Source organism: Pyrus communis, chromosome 9, assembly GCF_963583255.1.
Source record: "Pyrus communis chromosome 9, drPyrComm1.1, whole genome shotgun sequence".
Lineage (NCBI taxonomy): Eukaryota > Viridiplantae > Streptophyta > Magnoliopsida > Rosales > Rosaceae > Pyrus > Pyrus communis.
This window is the reverse complement of record NC_084811.1, coordinates 18,377,321-18,404,441: the sequence shown is the minus strand read 5'-3', so window position 1 is coordinate 18,404,441 and position 27,121 is coordinate 18,377,321. Positions and strand designations below refer to the sequence as shown.

Genomic DNA, 27,121 nt, shown 5'->3' with positions numbered 1-27,121 from the left:
ATTTTCAAGCCTAGTTTTGTATCTTTGAGTCAGTTTTTAGTAGATTAGCAATCCCTTCTAATCTCCGGCCTAGAACGATCCCTACTTACATCTTTACTACAATTGTCAATAAGAAGGTTTAATTTGAGTGCTATTATTTATCACATCAAATTTTTAGCGCCGTTGCCGGGGATTAGCAACTTTGCTAATCCCCCGTTGTTTCTTTTTGTTTCTTTTTCGTGTGTTTTGTTTTAGTTGATGATGATCACTTGCTAGATTCTTCTTCTTCATCTTCTTTTAGCTGCTGCTGCTGCTGTTGTTGTTTCTCAATCGGTCGCTCGCTTCTGTTCGTGTCCCCTCCTCTCCTTCCACACATTACTACATTACACAAATCATAGGGAAGTTAAAAAGTCGAGCATCACAGGCACATCATTTGCATATTTCTTTGTTTTTTGGTCTTAAAATCATCTGTAAGTACGTTTAATTTACTCTTTTTTTATTAATTAATTAGTCTCTGCATTTATTTACTTTATTTTCCTTGTTTTCTATTGTTTTTCTGGGCTGATTCATTCAAAGTTTGAAGAAGTTTCTGCTAATTAATTTAATTAGGTGGGAGGGAATGTAAATGTATCATTATCATCAGTTATATATTATGGCTTTGTTTTTTACTTGTTCTGGAGTTTTTTTTTTCTCGTCATAGATTTTATAAGATTGGATGTTAGATTAATCAAACCCACCGTCTTGCAAAGCTCAACTCATTTTCATCACCTTGGTAAAGGAATACTTGCTTGTTCTGGAGTTTCTGATCCCATGTTGTTCTGGAGTTTCTGATCCCATTTCTGGACTGAGCTTTATTATATATGGGAGGGATTGTTATAAAATTTAATTAGCATTATTTTTTATTTTAATTATTTCTTTTAATTTCCTTGTTTGGGATTTATCTAGTAGAAATTACAAGTTGGTGGTACTGGGAAGGATCAAATGATTCTGGGTCCTAATCCTTGAACATTGGAATTTCCATTCGTTGAGGTTTCCAAATCTCTTGTCATTGTACTTTTTTTTTTATGTTTTATCAAAGAATTTTTTACAAAAAATTTCAAGAATAAAAACGTATGAAAAATCTAACAAATTAACAAGAAAACGAAAAATCTTGAATGCGAGAGTCTTCTATAAGCGTTTGATCAAGACTCTTAATGAAAACACCAATTTGTGGATGCAAATTTCCACCTTCTTCTTGTACAAAATTGCACCTACAAAACAATTAACACCTTTGGTCAAGACCAAGAGTTTCTCGCGCCCACGATGAATTAGGGGGGGCTTTGGCAGAAGAACCTCCGATACCAAAGTTAGAATTTGAGGGAAAAATATTTAGAGAATTTGAAGAATTTTGCAAGTGTTGAACTTAGATTTTTAGAGAAATGGAATGATATTTATAGGGGTGTGGCCGCCCCCTTTGAAGAGGTGGGAACAGGCTAGATTTGGTGGTTTTAGGGAGTAAGTGCAAGATAATATTGCAATCAAATAGGAAATTAATTAGAAAATCAATTAGTTAATTTAAGTAATTAATGAATGAATATTTAGAGGTTACCTTGTGGGAAAGATTTGATGAGGATGAATTAAATGAGTTTTGAATAAATACCTATTTTGATTATTTTGATCTTAATTGAGTGATGATTGTCTGCTGCTTTTAATCACTGAGTCACTTCGTGATGATTCATTATTTTATTTTATTGGAACCTAACGGTTTGATCGATGAGACCAACCAATCCCCTCAACTAAGCAGTATGTATGCCGTGATCTTAGTGTATAAATAGACATGGATGGATGGATCATCGTGGACGTTTAAGTTGGTGGGTTCCATCTAAAGAGAGACCATCCCATCAGCTAACCAACCAGTGAGCACGTGCCGCCCCACACCACACCACCCCACCCTGCCAAATACTTTCCATACGGAGGAATTCGACGACTCCCACGCGCAAAGTATGACGCGCTCCCTACAGTTGAGAGACAGGAGTGTAAGTAGATAGGCCTGCGATGGGGTGGGACCTGAGTCAGTGGGTGGGGGCAGCGCGTGAAGATGGGGCATGCAAAAAGGGGTCGCTTTTTGACAGAGTGAGAAATTAGAATGATGAAGAGGGGGTAAAAGAAAAAGAAATATAACAAAACAAATGATTATCATTCATCAGGTAGTTGTTGCCTTGTTAGACAACAACTTTTATGGTAGGATTTCATTTTTTTTTTATTATTAACACGATAAGTCATATATAAGAGTAATGCTAAAGAAATTAAAATTTTTAAATTAAATTTACAAATTAAATGATTTAGCTGTAGATGATTGAATTATTAATTAAATATTGATTAATATGCTGATTTCTTATTGATAACATATCATTTAATTTTAAAAAAATTATGGAATTGTTATTAGCACTTTAAAAATCTCATTCTACACTCTAAACTTTCTATATTGGGAAAGAAAAATACACTTATAAGAAGAATAAAATGAGATTTTTGAAGTGTCAATAACACTACACAAAATTCAATCTACTTAGTATTCGGCAAACCTGTGTCATGTTTGGCATGTTGGAGTGAGGAGAGAGAGTTAAAGGACAGACACGCTGTCAGTAAACATAGCAAAGCTTTGCTTTTCTTTTCTTTTCTTTTCCAGTTTTTGCTTTTTCAAAAGTAAAGCACATGATGATGATCACTTGTTAGATTCTTCTTCTTCATCTTCCTTTAGCTGCTGCTGCTGCTGTTGTTGTTTCTCAATCGGTCGCTCGCTTCTGTTCGTGTCCCCTCCGCTCCTCCCACACAATACTACATTACACAAATCGTAGGGAAGTTAAAAAGTCGAGCATCACAGGCACAGCATTTGCATATTTCTTTGTTTTTTGGTCTTAAAATCATCTGTAAGTACGTTTAATTTACTCTTTTTTTATTAATTAATTAGTCTCTGCATTTATTTACTTTATTTTCCTTGTTTTCTGTTGTTTTTCTGGGCTGATTCATTCAAAGTTTGAAGAAGTTTCTGCTAATTAATTTAATTAGGTGGGAGGGAATGTAAATGTATCATTATCATCAGTTATATATTGTGGCTTTGTTTTTTACTTGTTCTGGAGTTTTGTTTTTTTCTTTTGTCGTAGATTTTATAAGATTGGATGTTAGATTAATCAAACCCACCGTCTTGCAAGGCTCAACTCATTTTCACCACCTTGGTAAAGGAATACTTGCTTGTTCTGGAGCTTCTGATCCCATGTTGTTCTGGAGTTTCTGATCCCATTTCTGGACTGAGCTTTATTATATATGGGAGGGATTGTTGCAAAATTTAATTAACATTATTTTTTATTTTAATTATTTCTCTTTAATTTCCTTGTTTGGGATTTATCTAGTGGAAATTACAAGTTGGTGGTACTGGGAAGGATCAAATGATTCTGGGTTTTGTCATTTCAGATGCTAATCCATGTCCTACTCATTTGAGGATTTAATTTATATTTTTTTATTTTTACTTCTAGTTAGTGAATAACTAAGAAGAACAGGTGTATCTGAGATAAATGCTGGGTAAAAATTCCATGTCGTCTCAGAGTTTTCGGTTTGTTTCCTTCTCATAACATTCGGAGTGATCTGTGTGGTTTGATTTACAGTAAACAGATTAAGAAAAAGGAAAAAGTAGTTGCTTCTTCAGAACTCAGTTCAAAATCTGTAAATCAACCCTTTAGTGACATGAATTATGTACTTATGTTTCCTTTTTGTTCTTCTTAACACATGGTCAACTCTTCTGTATGCGCCTGGAGTAATGTTGATTTTATTAAAGAAAAATTCGGGTTTCATTAAATTGCGAGAAAACTTTTAATTTACTGTTGTTTTTTTAGTGTTAACCTTATTGGGAAAGACATGGCACAAATCTAAGTGCAGTGACGTTCTAGGATTCATATAGTTGACCCCACTTAGTGGGATAAGGCGTTGTTGTTGTTGTTGTTGTTGTTGTATTGACCTTTTTGTGACCTGGATTCTTGAAAACAATGGGATAATGGTCTAATGCTTGATCAGTCTTGTTTTTGCTTCCGCAGAGATTCAAATCTGAACCAATGACAAAGATAAGTCCTGCATTTGAAGAGGAGATCCCAACTGAGGGAGTTCTGTCAGTTTCAGCTGATGTGAGCTTCATCTCTGATGGTTTTCCTAAGTATAAATTAGGACCTGATAATCAGATACTGGAAGAGCCCAAGGAGAATAGTGACGGTCCGACTGTGAAAGAGGTAGTTGAACAGGAAACTACCCATTTGTTAGAACAGCATAAACGTCTTTCAGTTCGTGACCTTGCCAGTAAATTTGACAAGAACTTGGTTGCTGCCGCTAAATTATCTGAAGAGGTTTCCAACTCCTTCATTTATGTTATTTACAAGACTTTGTTATCTTATTACTTCTTTTCTAGGAAGAGCCTTAACATTTAGGAGAGTACATAACGAATGAATGGCACTCTTTTGGGAATTCAGGCAAAGCTTAGAGAAGTGGCTTCTTTGGAGGGACATGTTCTTTTGAAGAAGCTTAGAGATGCATTGGAACATTTGAGAGGGCGCTTGGCAGGGCGAAATAAGGAGGATGTGGAGAAAGCTATTTCTATGGTTAGTTTTCTACGGCTATCTCCTCATTAGTTTCAGTTTTTGATTGAATTTCTCAGCTTAAATAAATAGTTGGGCTCGCATGTAGCATCAATTTAACTAGGAAAAGTAGTTTATATATGGAATGAAGATCCTAAAATAGTATAGTCTAGTCACAGGTTTTTCATTCCTAAAATATGAAAAATGATCCTTAGAAATGTTAATGTTTTTCTCTAAAAGCACTATCAGAAAAACACATTCGTGAAAAATGATCCATAGATCATGTAGTTTTTCTGTCCTCTGGAGTCTGAACAGCTCAATCTAGCGTTCAATATAATATTTCCCTGAGCCCAGGCCACTTCTCATTTGCAATTGCCATTCTTATGTCCTTTTTGATCTGACATATCCTTCTGATAATTACATAAACCATGTTGTTCAACTGCAACAAAAATTATTTCTTGGCTATCGTCCTTGACAATTACTTTATATCAAGTAATTGGGTTCTTAATGTATGCGGAACACATAGAATTCCGTACGGGGATTAAGTGATGAATGGTATTATGATTTTATGCCTAAAATACTTATGGGTGGACCTGGATGTGTGCATTGTCAACTTGTTTTTTAATGCCCAGGTTATACAGTACTTCGTTGTTCAAATCTCAGAACACATGGATGACAATATAGGCAGTAAGGATCCATGCGAATACTTAACCTGCTTGGTAGTAAATATTATTTAACCGAGTGCAGAAGTATCCCACAGAAATCGTAAAAAATGTATGACAAGATCCTTGTTCAGGGCTTTGTTATTAAGGCATCTTAAAATACATTGTGTAATCCTTCAAAATCACATGATTTTCATTCGTACCGTGTTTGTGGGTTAGATATTAAAAGATCCTGACGTTCTCTCGATTTTAAAGTGTATGTTATTGTTTACCAGAATGGCAGGGGTACTAAAACTTAAAAACCATGCCAACCCCTAAACGAAAAAGAAATTGGACTAATGAAATTATGCCTAATTGAGTAATGGTACATACTGACTATCAAAATTAAAATTGCTTATGTGGACTGTTTATATTTATCAATAATTCCTGATGGAGACACTGACTTTCCAGGGCATTTTACATTAATTTTTCATGGATATCTTACATTTTGTGATACTGCAATTATTCGTGATTCCGCCCTCTTTGTTATCATGTTACCTTTTCATATTATTTATTATTACATTTAGCGACACTGCCTTTCCAGGGCATTTTACATTATTTTTTCATGGATATCTTACATTTTGCAACACTGCAATTATTCGTGATTCCGCCCTCTTTGTTATCATGGTACCTTTTCATATTATTTATTATTTAAATGTATGCAATTCAGAAGCCCTCTTATTGTGTATGCAAATATGTCCAATATATCTCCAACTCTATCCTTTCATGCAGGTGGAAGCTTTAGCTGTTAAGTTGACTCAAAAGGAAGGAGAACTGATTCAGGAGAAGTTTGAAGTGAAAAAGCTGGCTAGTTTTCTTAAACAGGTTGTTATTCCTTTTTAGATTTGAATGTGGCTTTTAGCGGAAATACTTTATATAAGAATTCTTTTTAACAACTCCAGATAACAGAAGCATCATCACGAATTTGCGTTTGAATTTTACATCTTAAAATTCAACAATCAGACATTCAGATGCAACTATGTACTTAGTATTGGATAAGCTCAAATGAATAAAGATAATACCGATGCAGGTTGAGATGGACCAGGAAATCTCGGTTGACCTCCACTATCAATCAAGAACAAATCATCCACAAGTAACATATGACTTTGGTACCAATTGATGTAAAATGGAAATTAGTAAAACCCGAATTAATAAGAGTTGAAACAATGCCGGAGCCTTGAGAAAATTCTGGAAAAAAATGCCTAAATATTAAAGAATCATAGCCACTAAACTTTAACATAAGATGATATCTGATTTCTGAAGAACTGATTATACCAAATGAGGTCCATACTGAGGCTGCATGCTTGGATATTTTTCCTTTATTTAAAAAATAACCACCGATGGTACTCCTTTTCACGGATTGTTATTTTATGGCCTCCATAAAATGGTATCTAATTAGCCAGATTCATTAACCATTCACCTTCTGCATGTTTCTGATTTTTGGTTGGGGGTATATTTCTTGCTGATGCAGCTTATGTATAGTTTGTTATCTTGCACGAACAAAATTGATTCTTATTTTATTTGCATTATGTGCAGGCATCTGAAGATGCTAAAAAGTTGGTTAACCAAGAGAAATCTTTTGCTTGTGCTGAAATTGAAAGTGCGAGGGCAGTAGTACAGAGAATTGGAGAGGCTCTTGAAGAACAAGACATAACTTTCGAAGCTTCTAAAAAACAGGTTCCTGTGAATTCTCTTACCATAGTCTTTTATGTTCCGGAAAGAATTGTTGCCTCTTACATGATGGTCAAGCTTTGCAAGGATAGTTGGCTTCAGAAGAATTATGAGTGAAATGTTAACTTGATCAGTCCCACTTCATTTTTGAGACTGAGAGGACAGTAACGAAGAACTTTCTCGCTTTTGCAGCACAGGATTCTTAGATTCTCTTATCTTGAATCATCATTCTTTTGTAGATCTGTAACATATGTTGTAGGATGTGTATGTGCTCAACTTCACTTGAATACTTGCATCTTAGCTGTTTGATCAAATAAGGTGCTTAGTGGGGTTATAATTAGGTGGACAAGCACACAGGAACAAGCACAGGCAAGCACACACATATAACACACTCTAATGAGGACTTCACTCGAGGACTAGCAGTTTAGCTGTTATATCATATGAATGACTAAGATTGGGGCGAGAATCAGTGAGATGCATCTTAAGCTTCCCATGCATAGAAACCTTCATGGAGAATCGGTTTACAAGTAAGTATTATGTTTACAGACCTCACATCCCAAGGTACCCATGCTATGTGAGACATTGCTAGCACTCACCCTCAACCTGAGGCTTGGGGTTGCTCATTTCTCCCCTTCCATGCCAGGTAAGAGAACAAACCCAACCTACCGTTGAGGCACTCCTGCTTTCAGGGATGGAGCCAGAATTTGAAGTGTTGGGGACCCAGAATTTAACTATTCATAAAACTTATAGAGCTAGATGAAATTAAATTAGTTTCATCTCTGATCAGCAAGTCAAAACGGTCATCTTCAATCGCTGCATCTGTTATCTAGTTCACCATGTGATGTATCTTTTCAGTATTCTATTGTTGTATAATTATATTATCATTAGATTTCTCATAGTGATTGGAATACATATGGCGAGTTTCATCATGGAACCGTAATAATCAATTTCTTTTCCTTTTAAATTGTTCATGGAAGTAACTTATGTTCTTGGTTCTTTAATGTTAGGATGTGGAGGAACTAGTTGAGGTGGTTCAGGAAGCTAGGAGAATTAAGTTAATGCATCAGCCAAGCAAGGTTTTGTGTTTTTCTCAACTTGGATATCTATTAATACATGTTTTATGGTTTTCTAATGACTTTGTAGAGTGTGAAAACCCTTACTTGGGGTCTGTATCAAATGATTATTTATTTAATTGCCCAAAATCTATCTTTGTGATACGGAATATATAATACAAAATAAAAACCAAAAAGAAGTTCATTCAACCGTTTTGAAGTTGAAACTTTCATACAGAATCTTCTTTTTTTAAATAATTTTCGGTATCATGGAACTTGGAGTGCACCTTTGATTTGTCAGAGAATGAGAGTCTGGATAATTATGTCATGTTTGAAGTCTATGATGCGTTTCTCTATTCAGTCATATCTTTTGAATTTCTAAATGTCTTTATGTTTGGAGTATTAGGCAAGACAAACTCATCCACTAAAATTTCTTTCAGGTTCTGCTCAAAATTCCATTCATCATCAAATTGTGTTACAACTTTTCTATATTGTACTAATTATTTGAACTGTCTTTCTCCTCCATTTAAACTGGTGGACATGTCTCTTCACTAAACAGTGCGCATCGCAACATCAATAGCATTTAATTTTCAATTGGCACATTTGATTATTTCAAGTGAATTGTGTTTCTAATATTATGTGCCATTGATGGAGTTTTAATTCATTCTATAACATCTATAGTAAGGGTTCACTTTTTCAACTTTCGATTCTAGTTTTAATGAAGATAGGTGATATTATTCTTGTCATGCCAGCAGTTGGATTATTAGATTAATTTGTAGCCATTGACTCTTGGTAGCTTTCACATTTAGGTAATGGACATGGAGCATGAGCTTCGTGCACTACGAACTCAGATACGAGAGAAATGCATAGTTTCAGTGAAGCTTCAGAAAGAGGTAAGTAAATTGTATTCAAATATACCTTTCCTCTCTTGAAGTTAAATTAAATTAAGTTTTATTTCTCCATAAATCGAATGCTCTTGTGTGCACGACATGTTCATTTGTTCCTTGTTTTAATAAATTTCTAAAAGTTATATCTTAAGAAACTTGAATGACACACTATTATGTGCTGCAAATAACACACTGATGAGGATATCAAGTTTTTTGGTTTTATTGCTGGAAGAGTTAAAAAGAGAAAGAAGACAATCCAAATCCCTTTAGGACTCGGTTAAAATTTTGGAGCAGGGTTTTATTATTAGTTTCCTAGTTTTATTTCATGTTTCCCCTTTCTTGAGAAAGGAGTTCTTTCATGCGAAACCAAACTTTGGAGTGATTTATCTTATTGTCAGTTTTATGTGTTTTCGCTTCGACTAAGCTATCTATATTCCGCTGCCCAACTCTGTACTACATCACATACTGATAGCAAAATTTGTAGAGGAAACAACAAACACAAAACTCAACACCCTAGAAGCTCACTAGGGATAAAGATATTTAGCACTCAAAATTATCGAGGGATACAGAGTTAAAGGAACTCACCACACTGAAATCCATTCATAAGTGTTTTTTCGAAGCAAAGATGACCTTTGACATCCCAAGACAATATTAACTAAGAACAATTACTAAGACACTTTGGTAAAAGACAAAGGGCTCTTAGAAAACACATGCAATTCAAGTTGGAAGAGCGATGTTTGGCATAACAGTAGACAGCCTGAACTACCTTCACTAAATTGATCATTAAAAAACTCCAAATTGAACTCCGTAAATAGGTATTGAATCCTGACTCTTAGAGGAGATTCCAACGTTATGCTGCCTGCACATAATGGGTGACCCTAATTGCTGTTTGAGCTTGATGTATAAATCGCAAGAACCCTTCAAGAAATTCAATGGAAGTCAAGCTGCTTCTGTAAACTTTTGCTCTTCATGAGCCTTGTAGGAGAATTCTCTAAATCTAGGATTGGTCTTGAGCCTTGGATCTTTGAAAGAATGGCGGGGAAAAAAAAAAATCTCCAAGTGGTTATTTTCTTTTTGTCATTACTTTTGAGATCAAGGGTTTTATTGCTAAACTTTTCATTTGTTTTTTGTACTTGAGATTCATTTTCATTGGGACAGTCTTTCTTTTGTTAATATAACTTCCAGAAAGTGAGAATTTATAACTCCTTGCCCTCCTGATTTCCTTATTCTTACCAGCTGGCAATGAACAAGAGGGCGGAGGAAAACAAATCTAGCTTATATCTTATAGATGGTTCAGAAACTCTAGGTGCATATCTGCGAATCCAACCTGTCTCAGAAAATGCTCCACAACTTTCAAACTGTGCAATTCAATGGTACCGCGTTTCATCGGATGGTAGCAGGAATGAAGCTATTTCAGGTATTCATTCAATCAATGTCATCAAATTCCATCTATATTGTTTGATTCAGTGAAATGATATACCTGTTTGCCTTAAATATACATCGTTTGCCCATTCCCTTGTAGTAAAAACCTTTGGGGTACAATGGTGATCTAACATGGTATATGTCTATTAGAGCTTTAATTGTGGGAGGTCCTGGGTCAACAGAGCAGGACAATGTTGCACACATCTCTGCCCTTCTTCCGATGACACTGCATGGGAAGGGAGGGTATCAGCTTGATATACACTGTTGGTCCATTTCCTAACAGCACTTTGGGGGTATAGTGATAGTCTAACAAGAAAATGGGTAATTATTGTCACTGATTCGGCACACATGCACCATGTCCAGTTCACATATTTACCTTCCACAATGTGTTTTTGTTGTTCACTTTTCACTTTAACCTTTGCTTTAGGCTCTCTTGGAATTGTAAATTGAAAGGGGTTGCGCAACTCCCACTAGTATGATGTATCACACACTCTATTATTGAAACTTAAACAGCTTTCATTTGTACACGCTTATGCTGTTGTAAGTACACTTGTTGATAAAGATTGTAACTTCCTTGCTAGATGTTTTGGTGTTGGTTGGTTCACCAAAAACATGGTTTCTCTTTTAAACTATTATAGGTATTTGAGTCATATATACAAGTTAGCCGCATGTAAAATTTATTAAAAATAAATAAAAACATATTATCAAGAAGCAAAAAACAAACAAAAGATTCACCAAACAAAAAAAAAACAAACAAAAGATAAAAGAACAAGGGCCGGACAAAGTCAAAGCCATAGAATGAAACCACATATAAAACCTAACTGAAGAGGAATGAGCAAATGTGGCGGCCTGTTGAATCATTACCCTTTGATATATTTATTTTTGGGTGACCTGCATGTGCAGTGATCATTGTTTTCTGGAGTTGTCTGATCCGACGTGCAAAGTCATAGCTATTGTTGAGAATGAGACCTTTCATGGGCTTATAAGTAAATTGGGCTACTCCCTTATTGTCAATTGGTTTTACGGTGGAACCTCAACTTTCTTCAGCTATAGCATGCATTTGGTTTATTAGTTGTGTTTTACCATTATTTTTTTCATTATATAGATCATAATTGATTTATTTCCTTCCACCAAATATTGTTATACATATCTTTTGATGTCATTGTCCTGACGCTCAATATGTACGATCATCTGCCTAAGTATGTGCATGCACGCATACATACTAAGATAAGTACATGAACTGATATTTTAGTCTGACAATTCCAAATATCACAGGTATGGCTTGTGACAACAAGACACGTGGTGTAATTTAAGGATTTGATCAAGTGCTATGAATCCTATTTTATCATTTCTTACTACATTGGCTTTTATATCATCAATTTGTCCTCCAAAATCCTTTACGTATGTTTATACGGGTCAAATTTCTACCTCATCAGGTGCCAACAAGTCTATTTATGCTCCAGAACCCTTTGATGTTGGACGAATCCTACAAGCAGACATTATTTCCAATGACCAAAGAGTCATATTGATGACTGCTGGTCCTATTGATCCTGGTTCGTATTTCCATAAAATGCTCCATGATTTTCTTTCTTACCGCTGATATAACTTTTAGATGTGTTATTTATTTTTTCTTTCATGTAATCAAAGTAAATTTCCAGAGTTATGTTCCTCTTTATAGTGTCTTATCCATGGTTTATCTTAGATTGATCTTAGAGGAGAGAATAAAATTTTGATTAAGTTAAGTTTTAACAGCTGCAGGAATCGGAAGCTATGTAGACACACTTTTGCGAAAATCTAACACTGAATTTAATGTAAGATCCTACTTCTTTGTTGTAACTCCCAATTTTACGTGCTTGATGATTTTTACGTGTTGCGATAAATTGCTTGATTATCACCTTCTACCAAATTTATCTGCTTGATGATTCTTGTTGCTTCGGAGAGGTGTTAGGCAGTGATTATAATACTCGAATCAGTATGCCTCCTCAAGAAAAAACAAGATCATACTATAATAATTGTGAATAGACTTTCAACTATATAGTTGTGGCTGACCTTTAATTCTCACTGCAACTGATTTTAAACAACAGAAAGAAATGAAACATGCGGTATTTTAACTGGACACCGGTCTGCAGAAATACCTTTAGTTCTTAGTTAGTTTAATGTTGGATGTTTGTAGGTAGTTATTTCAAAAATGAATGGACAAGACCATACATCGCATTCTGTTCATGCATTCCATGTTGGGAAGATGAGGATGAAGCTCAGTAGAGGATGGATTACAAAGTCGAGAGAAAACTATTCCTCTTCAATGCAGGTTCATTTGCAGCTACTTGAATCTATGTTCTAATTAAACATAATCTGATACAGGGAACCTTAACCTTCTTTTCATTTATCACGAAGCAACCAAAAAAGGGAAGATTAGCCTAATGAAAGATAAAAACATCGTCTTATTTAAAGAAGCGGACCTAGCATTTTTTTTTCTTCGAGTAATCAATAATTTGGTGTCGGTGTTGGAATAAGGGCATTTATTTATTTTTTCTTTCCCAAAACAAAATTTGTTTTTAGGCTGTAATTATTCTGTTATAGATTCCTTTCTGGATTGTTAGCCATTCCAGCATTATCTTTCTTGGATAAATCCCTCCTATTAGCGAAGAAGCGGCATACTAGTTCTGCAGAATTGTCCCTCGTATAACATCTTGTATACCCAAAACAAAATTCTGATTCCCTTGTGCTTTTATGTCCCTCTAACCTATGAAGCATTTACCACCCTTCCAAATTATAAGAAATAGTTATTGCCCTTTCAACCTGAGTCCTTGAGCTATTCTTTTGAATCCCGATACTATTATTTCTTGGAAAACAGAGTTAATTATTATGGTGCCCCAAAATAAGTCATTCTTACACTTTAATATTTCCTGTTATATAGCTATGTGGCGTTAGAGGTGATATTACTAATGCGGCGAAGGCATTGTTCTGGCAAGCAAGGAAGGGCCTCTCATTTGTACTGACATTTGAAACAGAGAGGGAAAGAAATGCAGCCATTATACTTGCCAGGAAATATGCTCTTGATTGCAATGTACGTAGCATTGTACTTGTTTGCATATTCTGTCATACCGTGCCTTTAGATATATCCCGGCATGCTGCTTTTCGTTTTCTTTCCAGTTACGATGTTTTTTGGACGCAGATCATGCTTGCCGGACCAGATGATAGAGTGTAGAAAACGACTGCTGACGTGAGGATTTGCAAATGTGAGTACGATGGCGTTGTGTAGTGTGATTAATATGTATTGTGTGTGTGTATGTGTGATGATAGAGTAAAATGTATGTTATGGTAATTGGGGTGTTCTTCCACTAATTTGGTTGCATCATTTTAGGCAGTGTTTTTGTTTGCCTAATCATTTGTTGTAACGAGTTTTTGTTTTATTATTAATTGGTTCATTTGTCACTGATTTCGATTTACTTACTGTAAGATTTTGTTACTTCTGTAAACATGTAGAATTGTGGATGTCTGATGGAAGAAAATCATAACCATAATGACGTTTCCAAAATAAAGTCTTTTAAATTTTAAATTTGATGTGTATTTTACAACCAATTCGTTGACCGATAGGAACCTCTTTATGTGATTCAAAAAGTGGATTAGCTTAACTAGACGAAAACTTTCCCTTCCCTTCCCCTGAGCTCGAAAACCTGGTGGAATAGAAGCTAGTCGCCAAAAGCGAACTTCTGGGCCGGGAAGGAACCAAAAAACGTGAGAGTTGGGGCGTAGTATTTGTATATAGCGTTTGATGGATTTTCAGAGTTATAAATACATGGATTTGGGGATTTTCGTCTACCTCTATAAATTCACGTAGGCTTTGATTGAATTGTACATAAAATCTGAAGCGTTTGTGAGACTTCTGTCAGTAATTTTAATGTAATTATGTAGTCTGACCAAAAACAAAATCTAATGTCTCGGGACCCTATGCCATTGTACCTTTTGCACACCCCCAACGCCCCCTTTGGTGGTGGTGCTGGCCACGAGGATAGTGGTGATGAGCAAGGTATATAAGATGTTAGTAATAGAGGTAGCGGTAGTGGTGATGGTGACGACGATAGAAAAGTGATCTCAAGAGGTTGTGGTACAATGGTGATGGCCATGACAAGGTATTGGTGGTGATGATGGGCTCGTGGTGATGGTCACAACAAGATGGTAGTAGTCGAGGTAATATGGTGGTAGTGGTGGTGGGAGTGGCGGGTATGGAGTGGTGAAGATGCTTATGGAAATGACGGTGGTGGCAGTGATGGAGACAGTGATGGCGGTGGGTAGTAGGGATACTCATGGTGGTGGAAGTGGGTGGTGGAGTAACATCATTAAAAGTGGGACAATGAAATACATCAAATTTACAGGGAGAAGTAGAATTTGCAATAACAAAAAATCTTACTATAAAAGCACTTACAATCCATCAACATCTATGACTTTTTATGTGACATCCCACATCACCCAGGGGAGTGATCCTTATATGTATATTCTCATCCCCACCTAGTGCGAGGCCTTTTGGGAGTTCACTGGCTTCGGATTCCGTAAGAACTCCAAAGTTAAGCGAGTAGAGCGCGAGAGCACTCCCAGGATGGGTGACCCATTGGGAAGTTCTCATGTGAGTTCCCAGAAACAAAACCGTGAAGGTGTGCTGGGTGCCCAAAGCAGACAATATCGTGTTACGGTGGTGGAGCGGGCTTGGGAAGTGATCCGCCCCGGGCCGGGATGTGACAAATTGGTATCAGAGCCTAACCCTGATCGCGTGTGTGTCAACGAGGACGTCGGGCCCCTAAGGGGGGTGGATTGTAACATCCCACATCGCCCAGGGGAGTGATCCTTATATGTATATTCCCATCCCTACCTAGCACGAGGCCTTTTGGGAACTCATTGGCTTCGAGTTCCGTGGGAACTTCGAAGTTAAGCGAGTAGCGCAATATCGTGCTACGGTGGTGGAGCAGGCTCGGGAAGTGGTCCCCCCCCCCCCCCCCCCCCGGAGCCGGGATGTGACATTTTACAAGATTTTCATAGACTTTTTAGAAGTCATAAAAAGTATCTATTCATACAGGATGACATTAACTCCTTAAAAGTATATATTGAATACACCTAAATATGAGAATCCATCAAAACCATATGAAAGTCTACCAAACTCCATATAATGATCCCCTTTAAATTTTAATTTGATAAATGGATGAGAGATTTGGCTACAATACTTATGTATTTAGTACAACCATCATCTCAATAGTTAAATTGTGATTGTGTTAAATACATATATTTACATGAATATAACTGACGTTCAGATGATTATATTAAATACATGTAAGTATTGTAGTTAATCCCATAAATAAGATGGTTTCAGTTCAGGTTAATACAATGCTTAAATATTCTTACCCCAAAATAAAAAATAAAATAGAAAAAATATGAACTTCTAAAAGTTTTCTAAAAATTTTTAATTGCAATTTGGCATGGTAAACATCATTATTTGCCACACACAAAAAGTAAAAAATAAAAACTAAAACATGATATGTCATGGCATAACAGTGAGTTTAGTTTGTTTTAGATTTCTTTCCTCTTGGGCTTATGCCTGGGGTGTTGTGGCAACGGCAGTGGCAGTGAGAGCTTAGGTTTATGGGAAGAATGTCAACTTGTTTACAACGCAAATTTGCCTGTTTGAGGGAAATAGTGGGAGTAGGAGTAGGGGTGGAAAAAATTCCCAAAAATTCCGAACCGAACCGAAAAAATCCCGATCCCAAACCAAAAATTTCCCAAACCGAAATTCCCGAAGTTTTCGGGATACTATCCCGAATCGATCCCAAAATTTCGGTATGGGATTCGGGATTGGCTTCTCGATATTTCGGGAATCCCATACCGAACCGAAAATATATAATATTAATTATTATATATATATTATTCTTTTATAATTGATGCTAGTACTTTCTAATTCATGCTCTGCAACCTGGAATGCCCTACACCTTGCATATTTTTCATGTTTTGTTTGATATTCATGTGGATTTTATTATTGTTGCTGCCATGGCTGATGATTTTAGAAGACTTGATTCTTTTGTCTCTCAACATATTGCAAAAAGGGTTTAATTAATTTGAATTTTGACTATGATAAAAACAATCAGGCATGCCAGTGTTCAATTAAATGGTAGTGTGAATGAAATGAAATTCCTAGTTCATGAATGTGTTCTTGAATTATATATTTGAAGAACAATTCATAATTTCATATTTCAATTTGGGATTCCCGATTTGTCCCAAAATCCAGAAAATATTTCGGAATTCCCGAAATTTGGGATTCCCGAAAATTTGGTTTGGGATTGGTCTTCAAATTCCCGCCCCGAAAAATTTTGGTTTGGGATTCGGGATACTAGTTTCGGTATGGTATCCCATACCGAACCACCCCTAAGTAGGAGAGGTTCATGTATTTAGAACAAAAGCCGGTATATTATGTATTATAATATATGTAGAGAGAAAATATTTTTGTATTTCTCTACTTGTATTATGAAACGTGCTTCAACTCGTATTCTAAGTATATTGGACCTCCTGTGATAAAATTTAAGGAATTTTTTTTTCGTATGTAATTTCTAAATGATATTTAAATAAAATTAAAATTAGAATTAACGATTTACAAAAGTTAGCCTGATTATACGGGGAGAAAATATTTCTGCTGATCACTCTTAAGTGTTAATGATACTTTATATCCTATTTATTATCATTAAATAAAATTAAATTTTAAAATTTATATAATGAATATACACAAATCTCGAAAGAAAGCAAATATTCATACATTAATCGAGCAGTAAACAAAATCAAAGGCCGCTAGTTTGGCTTCATCCACGTGTTCCACTACAGCTATGTTAGTGGGTGACCGCGCCTTCCCTGACACCTTCAGCCGACTATATTCCCTAATATAATAATTAATTTGTAATAATAACCCAACACCAACGGTAACTTTTTAGTTCGGCCTCCAACGGCTCCAAGACGAACCTACGCCGTAGGATGAAGTAGTCATCCAACGGATCGAAACTAAAAGTAAAATTCGACCGTTGGAGCGACGCGTCGGCTACCTTCTTCAAATACGGAACACGGCCTCTGATAATCCTAGGCTTCTCTTCGCTTCCCTTCCCTGCAAAAGAGAGAGAGAGAGAGAGACAGAGAACGAAACGATTCGGAATGGCTTCCAGAGCAGTAGTTGTTCCACAACAAGCGAGAGGTATTCCTTTTACGCTGATTCGATGATGGGTTTCTTTTGCTCCAAAATTATTGTTTGTTTGATTTGATTAATTAAAGAATTGGATCAAAGATTTTCTGGTTTGTCTCTTGGGTTTAAGAATTTAGAGTTTATTATTTGTTAAGGATTGGATTAATCTTGATTGGATTTAGGATTTAGGGTTTATATTTCAGAAAACTTCACCTACTAAACCGATTCAAGACTTGTTGTTTTTCTTGGATTGGGCTTCCCAGTACATGATGGGTTTTCGGGTTCATTTCGCTGTCTTGATTTTGTCCCCGCAACCAAAGCGAAAATAGTTTTCTTTGACTTGTTTCGTACATTGATTCTAGAGTCTATTTGTTGTAACTTACAGGTGAGGCAGCAGTTGCGGAGAGAGGAGGAGGTAGGCCGCTGAAAAAGAATGTTGTTGCCGCTGGCGATGGCAGAAGGCGAACAGCGCTAGGCGATATTGGAAATGTGGTAATAGACGCCAAGCCTAATCGGCCAGTAACAAGGTTTGCTTGATGCTGCTTTTTACTTTGTTTCTTTCGTGATTCCTCTCATTTGTCCTTTCTTTGTTTTTCTTGCTTACTTATTACTCTCTTCTTGTTTTAGGAGCTTTTGCGCTCAATTACTCGCTAATGCGCAGGCTGCAGCAGCTGCCCAAAACAATAAGGTTCGTCCTTCCCCATTCTACTTTATTACTTATTATTTATTATCGTTATTGTTATCTCTTGTTCTCTAAAAATTAGTAATCGATGTACAGAAACAAATTGGTCTAAATGTGAAAAGAGATGCTCCTGTTGTTGTTGATGGGGTTAAAAGAGCTGAGGTACCAAAGGAGGTGGCAGCAGTGGCTCAGCAGAAGGTGAATGCTGTTGTTGATGGTGTTAAAAGAGCTGAGGTACCAAAGGAGGTGGCAGCGGCGGCTCAGAAGAAGGTGAATGTTAACCAGGCCAAGGCCAGGGAAGTCAAGGCAACAGAGGAAGAGAGCATGACCACTAAGCCGGTTAACAAGAAAAAGGAGGCAGAGGGAACCTCAAGGAAGAAAGCACCAACTTATACTTCAGTCCTTACTGCTCGAAGCAAGGTAAGAAATTGTTGTTTGAAAGTTAATTTTGACGTTTTTTCTGTTGTAAGTTGTAAAGTGTGTGTGTGTGTGTATAAATTATATATGATTATTAATGTTGTTGTTTCAATTGGCAGGCTGCTTGTGGTGTGACTGATAAACCAAAGAGCCATAATAATATTGTTGATATTGATGCAAATGACGCCGGCAATGAATTGGCTGCTGTTGAATACATTGAGGACATGTACAAGTTTTATAAGCTTGTTGAGAATGAGAACCGCCCCCATGACTACATGGACTCACAACCCGAGATTAATGAAAACATGAGAGCAATTCTGGTGGATTGGCTGGTTGATGTGCATACCAAGTTTGAACTCTCTCCTGAGACATTCTACCTGGCCATCAATATAATTGATCGCTTCCTTGCGGTTAAGATTGTGCCCAGGAAGGAGTTACAGTTAGTCGGCATCAGTGCTATGCTGATTGCCTCCAAGTATGAAGAAATCTGGGCCCCTGAAGTCAATGACTTTGTTTGCCTTTCAGACAGGGCTTACACTCATTCTCAGATACTCATCATGGAGAAGAAGATACTTGGAAAACTCGAATGGACCTTGACTGTGCCTACACTTTATGTGTTCCTCGTTCGTTTCATCAAAGCGTCAATTCCAGATCACCAAGTCAGTAGTCTTTTCTTCTCTAATTCGTGTCTTCTCTCTGTGTTCTGGCTTGTTCGTCTGAATTTGAATAAATTAATAATTTGAAATTGAATATGCAGATGGAAAACATGGTTTATTTTCTGGCGGAGTTAGCTACGATGCACTACACCACGACTATGTACTGCCCCTCCATGATTGCAGCCTCAGCAGTCTATGTTGCCAAATGCACTTTAAACAAGATTCCCGTTTGGTCCGAGACACTCAAGCTTCACACTGGTTTCTCAGAACCTCAGCTCAGGTAACTCAATTCTCTCCTCTTTCTGTTTCCTTTCTTTTTGTGCAATGTAATGTTACTAGTATATCTGGAACTAACGTAAGTGTTCTGGGCTCACCAACAGAGATTGTTCCAAACTATTGGCGAGCTTGCACGCAATGGCAACAAAAAGTAAACTTCAAGGTGTGTACAGCAAGTACTCAAATTCAGAGCACGGAGCTGTTGCACTGCTTCCACCGGCCAAAGCTCTCTTGGCTCGAGCCGGAACTCCGTCCACATCCACGTCCATCACTAGTATTGGTGCTGCTGCTGCCAAGGCCAGAGTAGTTTAATCATCATCACATTGACACTGCTTTATGTGAACGTGAGGTCATGGTGCCGCATGGCCGGGTGCAATTTTATGTGTTTTTTATATCTTGTCAAGCTAGTATGGTCAATCAGAACAAGTGATGTACTATTCGCTTCATTCATTCATTAATTCTAACTCACACACTTGACCTTTTTCCCTGCAACAAAATCAAGTTGAAACACAGAAAATCTTATGTGACGAATAATACCATGCTCGGGCTGACTGCTTGAAATGCAAAACGCTATGCGCAATGCAAGGAAAGCAGAGCCAGCAAGCAAGCAAATGTGTAGACTGCCAGTAACATATCAAGTCCGTTCATCGTAACTTGGTGGTTAAATTCAACAACAACAAAATTGTTGAGGCTAGGGACAGAAATCCGATCCCAGCAGTAACCCTTCATGAACGGATTGGATATATGTATTTTAGGAGACATCCTTCAATTTCATTTTGTTGCAAGGAAATGATCTTTGAGTCTAATATGATCATTTTGAGTCCTTGAAAATTCCATCTAAAATAAAGTGTTAAATGGGGAAAAATGATGAAAATTCTATCGGAATTAGTCAAAATGACTATTACTCCACATAAAATAAGTTCAGAATTTTTAGTGCAAGGCAAAATGTTCATTCCCAGGGGTGATGAGATCATCTCATCACCCTGGGAATCAACAAACCAAGACAGTTTCCGGATTCAAAACCAAAATCCCTAAGTTTCATGGTGGATGCAACCGGAGGATCTCTTAGATTGGCTGACAGCGGTAGATGACACATCCTTGATTTTAAGGAAGTTCCCGAAGACAAAAAGATTGGTGACAACAAGTTAAGGCCTCTCGGATTCGAATGGCGAAGGGAAAGAGTGAAACATGGGAAAAGATGACGAAATATTTACATTCGTGCTGAATTTTTACAATCTTGCACGAAATGGCTTGGACAAGACCAAGGACCAATTGGGGCACATTACATTGGAGGACATCTCTCTAGATTGAGAAACAAAGTAGTCGACATAGTGCTTCCAGGATAATAAATTTTTCTTCTTCTTCTTAAGGCGCGAATCACATTCCAATTATAGAATTATGAACTTCTATAATCAAGATGAAATAAAAATAAGTGAATAAAATATAAATAAAACCAGAGCATTCCTTGAACACTAAGGCCATCTCCAACCGAAAGAGGGTCAGAGGCTCCCTTTAGCCCTATAGCCCTCCAAGAAATTAATATTTTAATAAATAGTGCCAGACCATATTTCTTACCATCTCCAACAAAGGGGCCAAAGAGTCATAGGCTAAACATAGCCCTGTGACAAAAATCATCTCCAACCGAGGGGGCCAAAAGGCCATAGGCCAAATGTAATTTATTATTTTAATTGAATTAATATGGTTACTTAAATTAAACTACCTCAATAATTTTTCGAGATGGAATCTCAATAATTTTTCAGATAGAATTTCGACTGACATGTGTCGCTAAAGTGAGTAACTTTGCAGACTTCTTGTCAATATGCAATCTCAATAATTTTACGTCTCGGATTTCAAGTGTCACGTGTCGATATATGAGTAACTCTCCATATTTCTTGTCGATATGTAATCTCAACAATTTTTCGAATAGGATTTCAAGTGCCACGTGTCGAGATGTAATTAGTTGTGAAAATTTTAGATAGGATTTTCATTTGCGTGGCACTTTTTTTTATCTTCAACTTCCAAAGTCCATATAAATAGGGTGGATATTGGGCTATAATTCACACACCTTTAGCTTTGCCCTCTCCAATATCTCTTTCAACTCAAGTTTGTAATGAATTCCAACTTTGGATCTTCTTCAGATTCCAACTAGGGGTCCTCATCCAATTCCGAATTGGAAGATAAATGGGCGTAGATAAGACGAGAAGATGAGGAGTTCAATGAAGAAGATGAAGCATGACGCAACACATCATATATGGCAACCATGGCTGGGGTCATGGCGTGTGAGCCAACTAAAGAACAACCTTAATGAGGTGGCTCTGCTGCTGGTCGCTCTTACAAACCACGAAATAGAGAGATGGCGCATGAAACTCTAATGAACAACTACTTCAACCCTAACTAATTGTACATAGAAGAGGATTTCAGACGTCGCTTCCGGATGAGGCTCCATGTTTTCGAGCATTTACTTCATGATGTCCAACATATCAATCCATACTTTTGATAGAAACTGGACAGAGCAGGTTGCCCTGGTTTCTCACTTCATCAAAAGGTTACTATTGCACTCAGAATGCTGGCCTATGCCTCCCCAGCTGATGTGATGGACATATGGTATGTTTGAGTCTGCATGCCTTGATAATTTACTGAATTCTGTCACACAATTGTTCAGTTTTACAAAGAGAAGCACCTCTGTGAACCAAATTAAGCAGATTTGGATCAGTTCCTTCGCAAAGTTAAAGACTGTGGCTTTCCAGGCATGATAGGGTCATTAGATTGCATGCATTGGCAATGGAAGAATTGTCCCACCGGATGATGGCAAATATTATAGCGGAAGATTGAGAAAGCCAACTATTGTGTTAGAGGCGGTTGCCTCGTTTGACACATGGATCTAGCATGCTTTCTTTGGAATCCCAAGATGCCAAAATGCCATTACAGTTCTTGGGTGTTCACCCCTCTTCAATAACCTAACGGAGGGTAAATCACCTTAACTTGAGTACTACATCAACGGGCATCAGTACAATATGGGGTATTACTTGGCATATGACATTTACCCAAAGTGGGCGACACTTATCCAAGCAATTGCAAACCCTATGGATGACACCCAAAGGTGGTTTACCTTACACCAAGAGGCATACCGGAAAGATGTTGAGAAAGCTTTCGGTATTCTACAAGCAAGATGGAAGATCATCAAGGAACCGGCAAGAGGGTGGAGTCAAGGTAAATTGAACTCCATCATGATGTCATGCATCATATTACACAACATGATTCTGGAGGATAAGCGAGATGGCTATATTGATGGAGAGTCTGATGCCGACTAAGATGATCCAAATAGGTCAAGGAGGGCTCGTGCAAAAATATATGATGGGCCTAATTTGCCTTTGGATCCAAGAACTTAATCTCTTTAAATGAGTACATGAGGTGTCATAAGATGATACGTTCGCGTGCCACAAATAAGTACCTACAACAGGATCTTGTTGCACATCTTTGGGCTAAAAGAAGCATGGAGTATGCATTTAAGTTTTATGTTGTTAAATGTTTTTTTTTTTTTTTTTAATGTTGTTTAAGTTTGAATAACTTCCCCAACTAGTACTAGGGTTGAGATTGTGTTCTTTAATGTTGTTTAAGTTAAATATTATTTAATGTTGTTTAATATTGTTTAATATTGTTTAATGTTATTTAAAGTTCTTTAACGGCTTAGGGAGTTATAGGGAAAAAAATTAGAATTTTTAATTTTGTAAAAAAAAAAAAAAAACAAATCCAATGGTTACCAAGCATCATGTCGCTAGGTAGCCATTGGGCTTGAATTTCTGGACTAGCCCGGGGTTAGTTGGTTGGTTGGTTCGGGCCAACCGGTTAGCCCGATTGTACAATTATGGCTCGATGGGGCCCACAATCCCTTTGTCCTAACCTTCAGTTGGAGATGATTTTTATGTCAGTTCGGGCTATTTTTAGCCCTATGGCCCTTTGGCCGGGTTTGTTAGAGATGGCCTAAAATTTTGAACGAGAGCCTAATGATACTAATAATTTACATAAGAAGTTACAACTCACAAGCTATACAATAAAGGTTCCTTATTCTCTTGTTTAAAACTTGATTATTACATATGAAAACTCTGATGATAACTTCTAGCTAGTTTCCAACTCTTTACACTTTAGGTTTCCGGTTCAATACCTATAAGATCTATGAAGGGGTGAGCGAAACCACAACTCAATAGGAAAATAAAGCTCATCTTGAATAATTGATCAGACGAAACAACATGACACACAACCATAGATTTCAATCTTGAGAGATTATAAACAATAATTTCACCTCTATTCTCATTAATCCATACTCCAAAGCACATAAGGCCTCACACGTTCCATATCGTGGTTTGGACTCGAGTGTCTTGTTATATAAATTGACACCCATTAAACAAAACTTGTTTGCCCTCTAAATTCACCATGGGCCTCAAGAGCATGCTAGAAATTTACTCGAACAAGAAATTGGTGGTTGTGAGCGTTCCACTACTACTTGCTGCTAGTAGACGGGATTTAAATGATTGAGATTGGGCCTGAGTTTGACTTCTAACCAAGAGATTGCACCATTGAGTGGGAGTAGCTCAAATCAAGGGTCTTACTTTGCCTTGATGATAAGGACTTTACTTATGTGGAGAATTGTAACGATATGAAAATGGCAAGTTTGTTGGAAGTATAAATGACAAGGGAAAGTGAATGACTAGTAATGTAAATTGCTTGTAATTTAAATGATTGGAAATGTAGATGTACATAAATGTAATTATTTATATTACAAAGCATAAGAAGTACAAAGGGATGTCAAATACAAGGTTGGAGCTTGTTCCCAAGGAATCGAGCAAGTTGCTCTAGTCTTGTGGGCAATTTCTGGTGGTTTAGGGAAGGGTTGAAATGAAAATATAAAGGAAATTGATATTGTCGAAAGAGTAGCAGAGCTAAACACAAAGAAAGTAAAGGGTGCTTGGCTAAAAGTAAATATTTATAAGGAAATTGAAGTTGATTCAAGGCATTGTAAATTGAGGAGTTGAATTGACTCGAGTTGTTTGATTGATTGCTTGAGTGTCTCTAAACCTTCTACCTTTGCTTCTTTATATGGAGAACTAAGAGAGACTTTGAACCTGTGCAGAGAACTTCACCGCCCACTTGCAATGAATTAATATTAAAAGAAGCCATCTAGATTTCCACCACATGTCCATTAATCTCACTTGCAATTAATTAATATTTAAAAGAAACAAGTTGGTTTTCCACGACATGTCCATCTCCTAAGTTTGCCAACATCCTTACCGCAATAAAGCCATCGCTTCAAACCATGTGGAGAAACATTATTTTAATGCAAAACCATTCCACTTGATGTAGCCAAATATCTTGCAAGTTAGCCTAATTGCACAAAAACCCCACAAATTGCCAAAATTTGGCTTTAGGCCCAAATAAGTAACATTGTGCATATTTTAGGTGCAAACACAACCGTTCACTTTCCATTGATCTTTCCAACCACATTGTCCATCTCTCGGTCGCCAAGTTATCCTTTAATTAAAGATCGTCTTTATCATCGCTCAATTATTCTCATCGGAAACCTTGGTCTCTAGGAGAGTCAGATCCATTTTTCCAATACATAATACCATTCCAATTCTCACGGCACAAGCCCATGTAACTCCCATGACTCATGTCTCTCATCATTGAAATGCATGATATGAATGTCGTCATTTATATGCATGGCATAATTATTTGAATAATATCAACAATAATTCCATATCATCTCAATCATATTATTTCCAAGAAGAGTAAGTGGTCAAACCAGTCATTCTAATTACCAACCAAACAAACATAAACATATCAATTCTCACATATTAACAAGAACAAGTTTGACAAACCTTAATAAGTCCAAACATTCAATCATTATAGATGTCCCCAAAACCCCCTACCTTGATTCCAACTATAGTGTAGTTCAACGTTACTTTTGTACTAGTCAAAACATCAATCCAACTAGTACATCCCTATTAATAAGTTTAAACCATTACTATAGCACTTGAGAGTCATTGTCCCAAATGAGTGAATGACTTAGGCCATCTCTAATTGAAGAGGCTATGTTTAGCCCCCGCCCAGATTATAGACCCACAGGAAATTATTTTTTTAATAAACAGTGTCAGACCATATTTATATACGATCTCCAACCAAAGGGAGTTATTTTTTAGCCCCTTCAGTAATTTGTTATTTTAAGTTTGATCTTTAATTTTATTGGTTAATTGAATTAAATTACCATGTGAGGTATAGCTTTATTGTTTGGCTTCTCTTGTCAAATGTTGTAAACTGTACCACACATGCTCTAATTAGTTTTAGGGTTAAAATACTTGATTGGGATCATGCTGTTGGAAATATTCATCTTAAGAGCTTAATTTCTCTCATCAAAGGTTTGTTCATACATATGCATTTCATGCCATTATTTCCAGTTCATTCTATCTTGTCAAAACTTCTCGCTGCTTTCACGCAAGCTGGGCATACACTTTAAGGTAACCCACATGAGCTTTTTGACGGCCTTTTCTACGAGAGTGTTTTTCAACTGTAGATCTTTTCAGATTGTGCATGCACATGACATGTGTCTCTTCTTGTCTCCTTTCTTGTCTGAAACAAAGCCTACTATAAAAGCTTCATCTAGGGTTTCATTTTCATTTGGCTAGGGTTTCATTTTCACTTGTCGCTAAATGAATAAGGCTCTGCATTTCTTATCTTGATATAATCTTAATAATTTTTCAGATAGGATTTCGAGTGACACGTGTCACTAAAGTGGAGATTGTGTTGTTATTTGTTAAATGTTGTTTTAAGTTTCATGTTGTTTAAGATTCATGTTATTAAATATTTTAATTTTACTTGCATGTTAACAACTTAGACATTAAAATGAGTTAAGATAGTATAGAATGGTGAAAATGATGTGAGAAATTGTGTAGAAATGACTCAGGTATTTATAGGAAAAAATATAATTTTTTATTTTATTTTTTAAATTTTGTCTTAAAAGAAACGTTAGCTGACGTCAGCTAGCAGTACAGTTAGACCCAATTGAACGGGCTAGCTGCATGGCTATCCCGTTGTCCATTTGGTTGGATTTTGGCCCTGTGGGTCCCAAGATTTTTGGCCCAGATCTCCATAGGAAATGGATTTTGTGTCAAAACGGGCTAACCTTTGGCTTATGACCCTTTAGCCTACTAGGTTGGAGATGACCTTAATGTTGTAATAAAATACATGCATTTTTTTGGGAGCTATAATGCATGTATCCCTGCTTTAAGTTTGTGGCTTATGTTTATCTGAATCTTTTAGCTTTTTGGGAGTTATCCTGTAAGTATTCATTTCATTTGTCTTTTCATATTTCTCATTTAAGTTGTAAGCATATAAATACAAGTATTTGTAAGGTTGAAGGAAGATAAGTTGTTTGAATTATCATATTAAAATTTGAGTTGGAACCTGGTTTTTGTGCCTTTCTCTTGTTAAAGAGTTTGAAGCTTTGTTCTTCTAGTTGTCTACGTTGTAGGTTGGTATTAGAACCAAAGTGTATATGGTTCCAGGTCTCCTTGCATTAGGACAT

At 36.7% G+C, this 27,121-nt stretch overlaps 2 protein-coding genes across 6 annotated transcripts; both read left to right on the top strand.

Annotated features, from left to right (window-relative positions):
- The first annotated feature begins 390 nt into the window (after positions 1 to 390).
- Positions 391 to 13,944, top strand: LOC137745064 (stomatal closure-related actin-binding protein 3-like). 5 transcript variants are annotated; one of them, XM_068484938.1, is made up of 13 exons: positions 391 to 449; positions 4,024 to 4,346; positions 4,470 to 4,598; positions 6,008 to 6,100; positions 6,812 to 6,952; positions 7,954 to 8,022; positions 8,808 to 8,891; positions 10,122 to 10,302; positions 11,744 to 11,860; positions 12,060 to 12,118; positions 12,481 to 12,615; positions 13,225 to 13,374; positions 13,483 to 13,944. In XM_068484938.1, the coding sequence occupies exons 2-13, from the start codon at positions 4,062 to 4,064 to the stop codon at positions 13,513 to 13,515; spliced, it is 1,476 nt and encodes a 491-aa protein (XP_068341039.1). In that variant the 5' UTR covers positions 391 to 449; positions 4,024 to 4,061; the 3' UTR covers positions 13,516 to 13,944. The 5 variants fall into 5 exon arrangements, with proteins under 5 accessions (XP_068341039.1, XP_068341036.1, XP_068341035.1 ...); XM_068484935.1 differs by lacking the exon at positions 391 to 449 and adding an exon at positions 2,579 to 2,885 and having other exon boundaries at positions 4,044 to 4,346; XM_068484934.1 differs by lacking the exon at positions 391 to 449 and adding an exon at positions 2,579 to 2,885.
- Positions 13,945 to 17,435: 3,491 nt separating this feature from the next.
- LOC137745224 (G2/mitotic-specific cyclin S13-6-like) lies at positions 17,436 to 20,223 on the top strand. Its single transcript, XM_068485141.1, has 7 exons — positions 17,436 to 17,526; positions 17,900 to 18,041; positions 18,142 to 18,202; positions 18,293 to 18,616; positions 18,733 to 19,272; positions 19,371 to 19,549; positions 19,650 to 20,223. Exons 1-7 carry the CDS (start codon positions 17,487 to 17,489, stop codon positions 19,855 to 19,857), a joined length of 1,494 nt encoding a protein of 497 aa, XP_068341242.1. The 5' UTR covers positions 17,436 to 17,486; the 3' UTR covers positions 19,858 to 20,223.
- The last annotated feature ends 6,898 nt before the right edge of the window (positions 20,224 to 27,121 follow it).

Excerpts from the sequence above, each read along its gene's own strand:
- LOC137745064 (XM_068484938.1), top strand. The coding sequence starts at position 4,062 with ATGACAAAGATAAGTCCTGCATTTGAAGAGGAGATCCCAACTGAGGGA. Across the intron at positions 6,953-7,953 it reads TCGAAGCTTCTAAAAAACAG|GATGTGGAGGAACTAGTTGA; the intron begins GTTCCTGTGAAT and ends CTTTAATGTTAG. Across the intron at positions 12,119-12,480 it reads AATCTAACACTGAATTTAAT|GTAGTTATTTCAAAAATGAA; the intron begins GTAAGATCCTAC and ends GGATGTTTGTAG.
- LOC137745224 (XM_068485141.1), top strand. The coding sequence starts at position 17,487 with ATGGCTTCCAGAGCAGTAGTTGTTCCACAACAAGCGAGAG. Across the intron at positions 19,273-19,370 it reads CGTCAATTCCAGATCACCAA|ATGGAAAACATGGTTTATTT; the intron begins GTCAGTAGTCTT and ends TTGAATATGCAG. Across the intron at positions 19,550-19,649 it reads TTCTCAGAACCTCAGCTCAG|AGATTGTTCCAAACTATTGG; the intron begins GTAACTCAATTC and ends GCTCACCAACAG.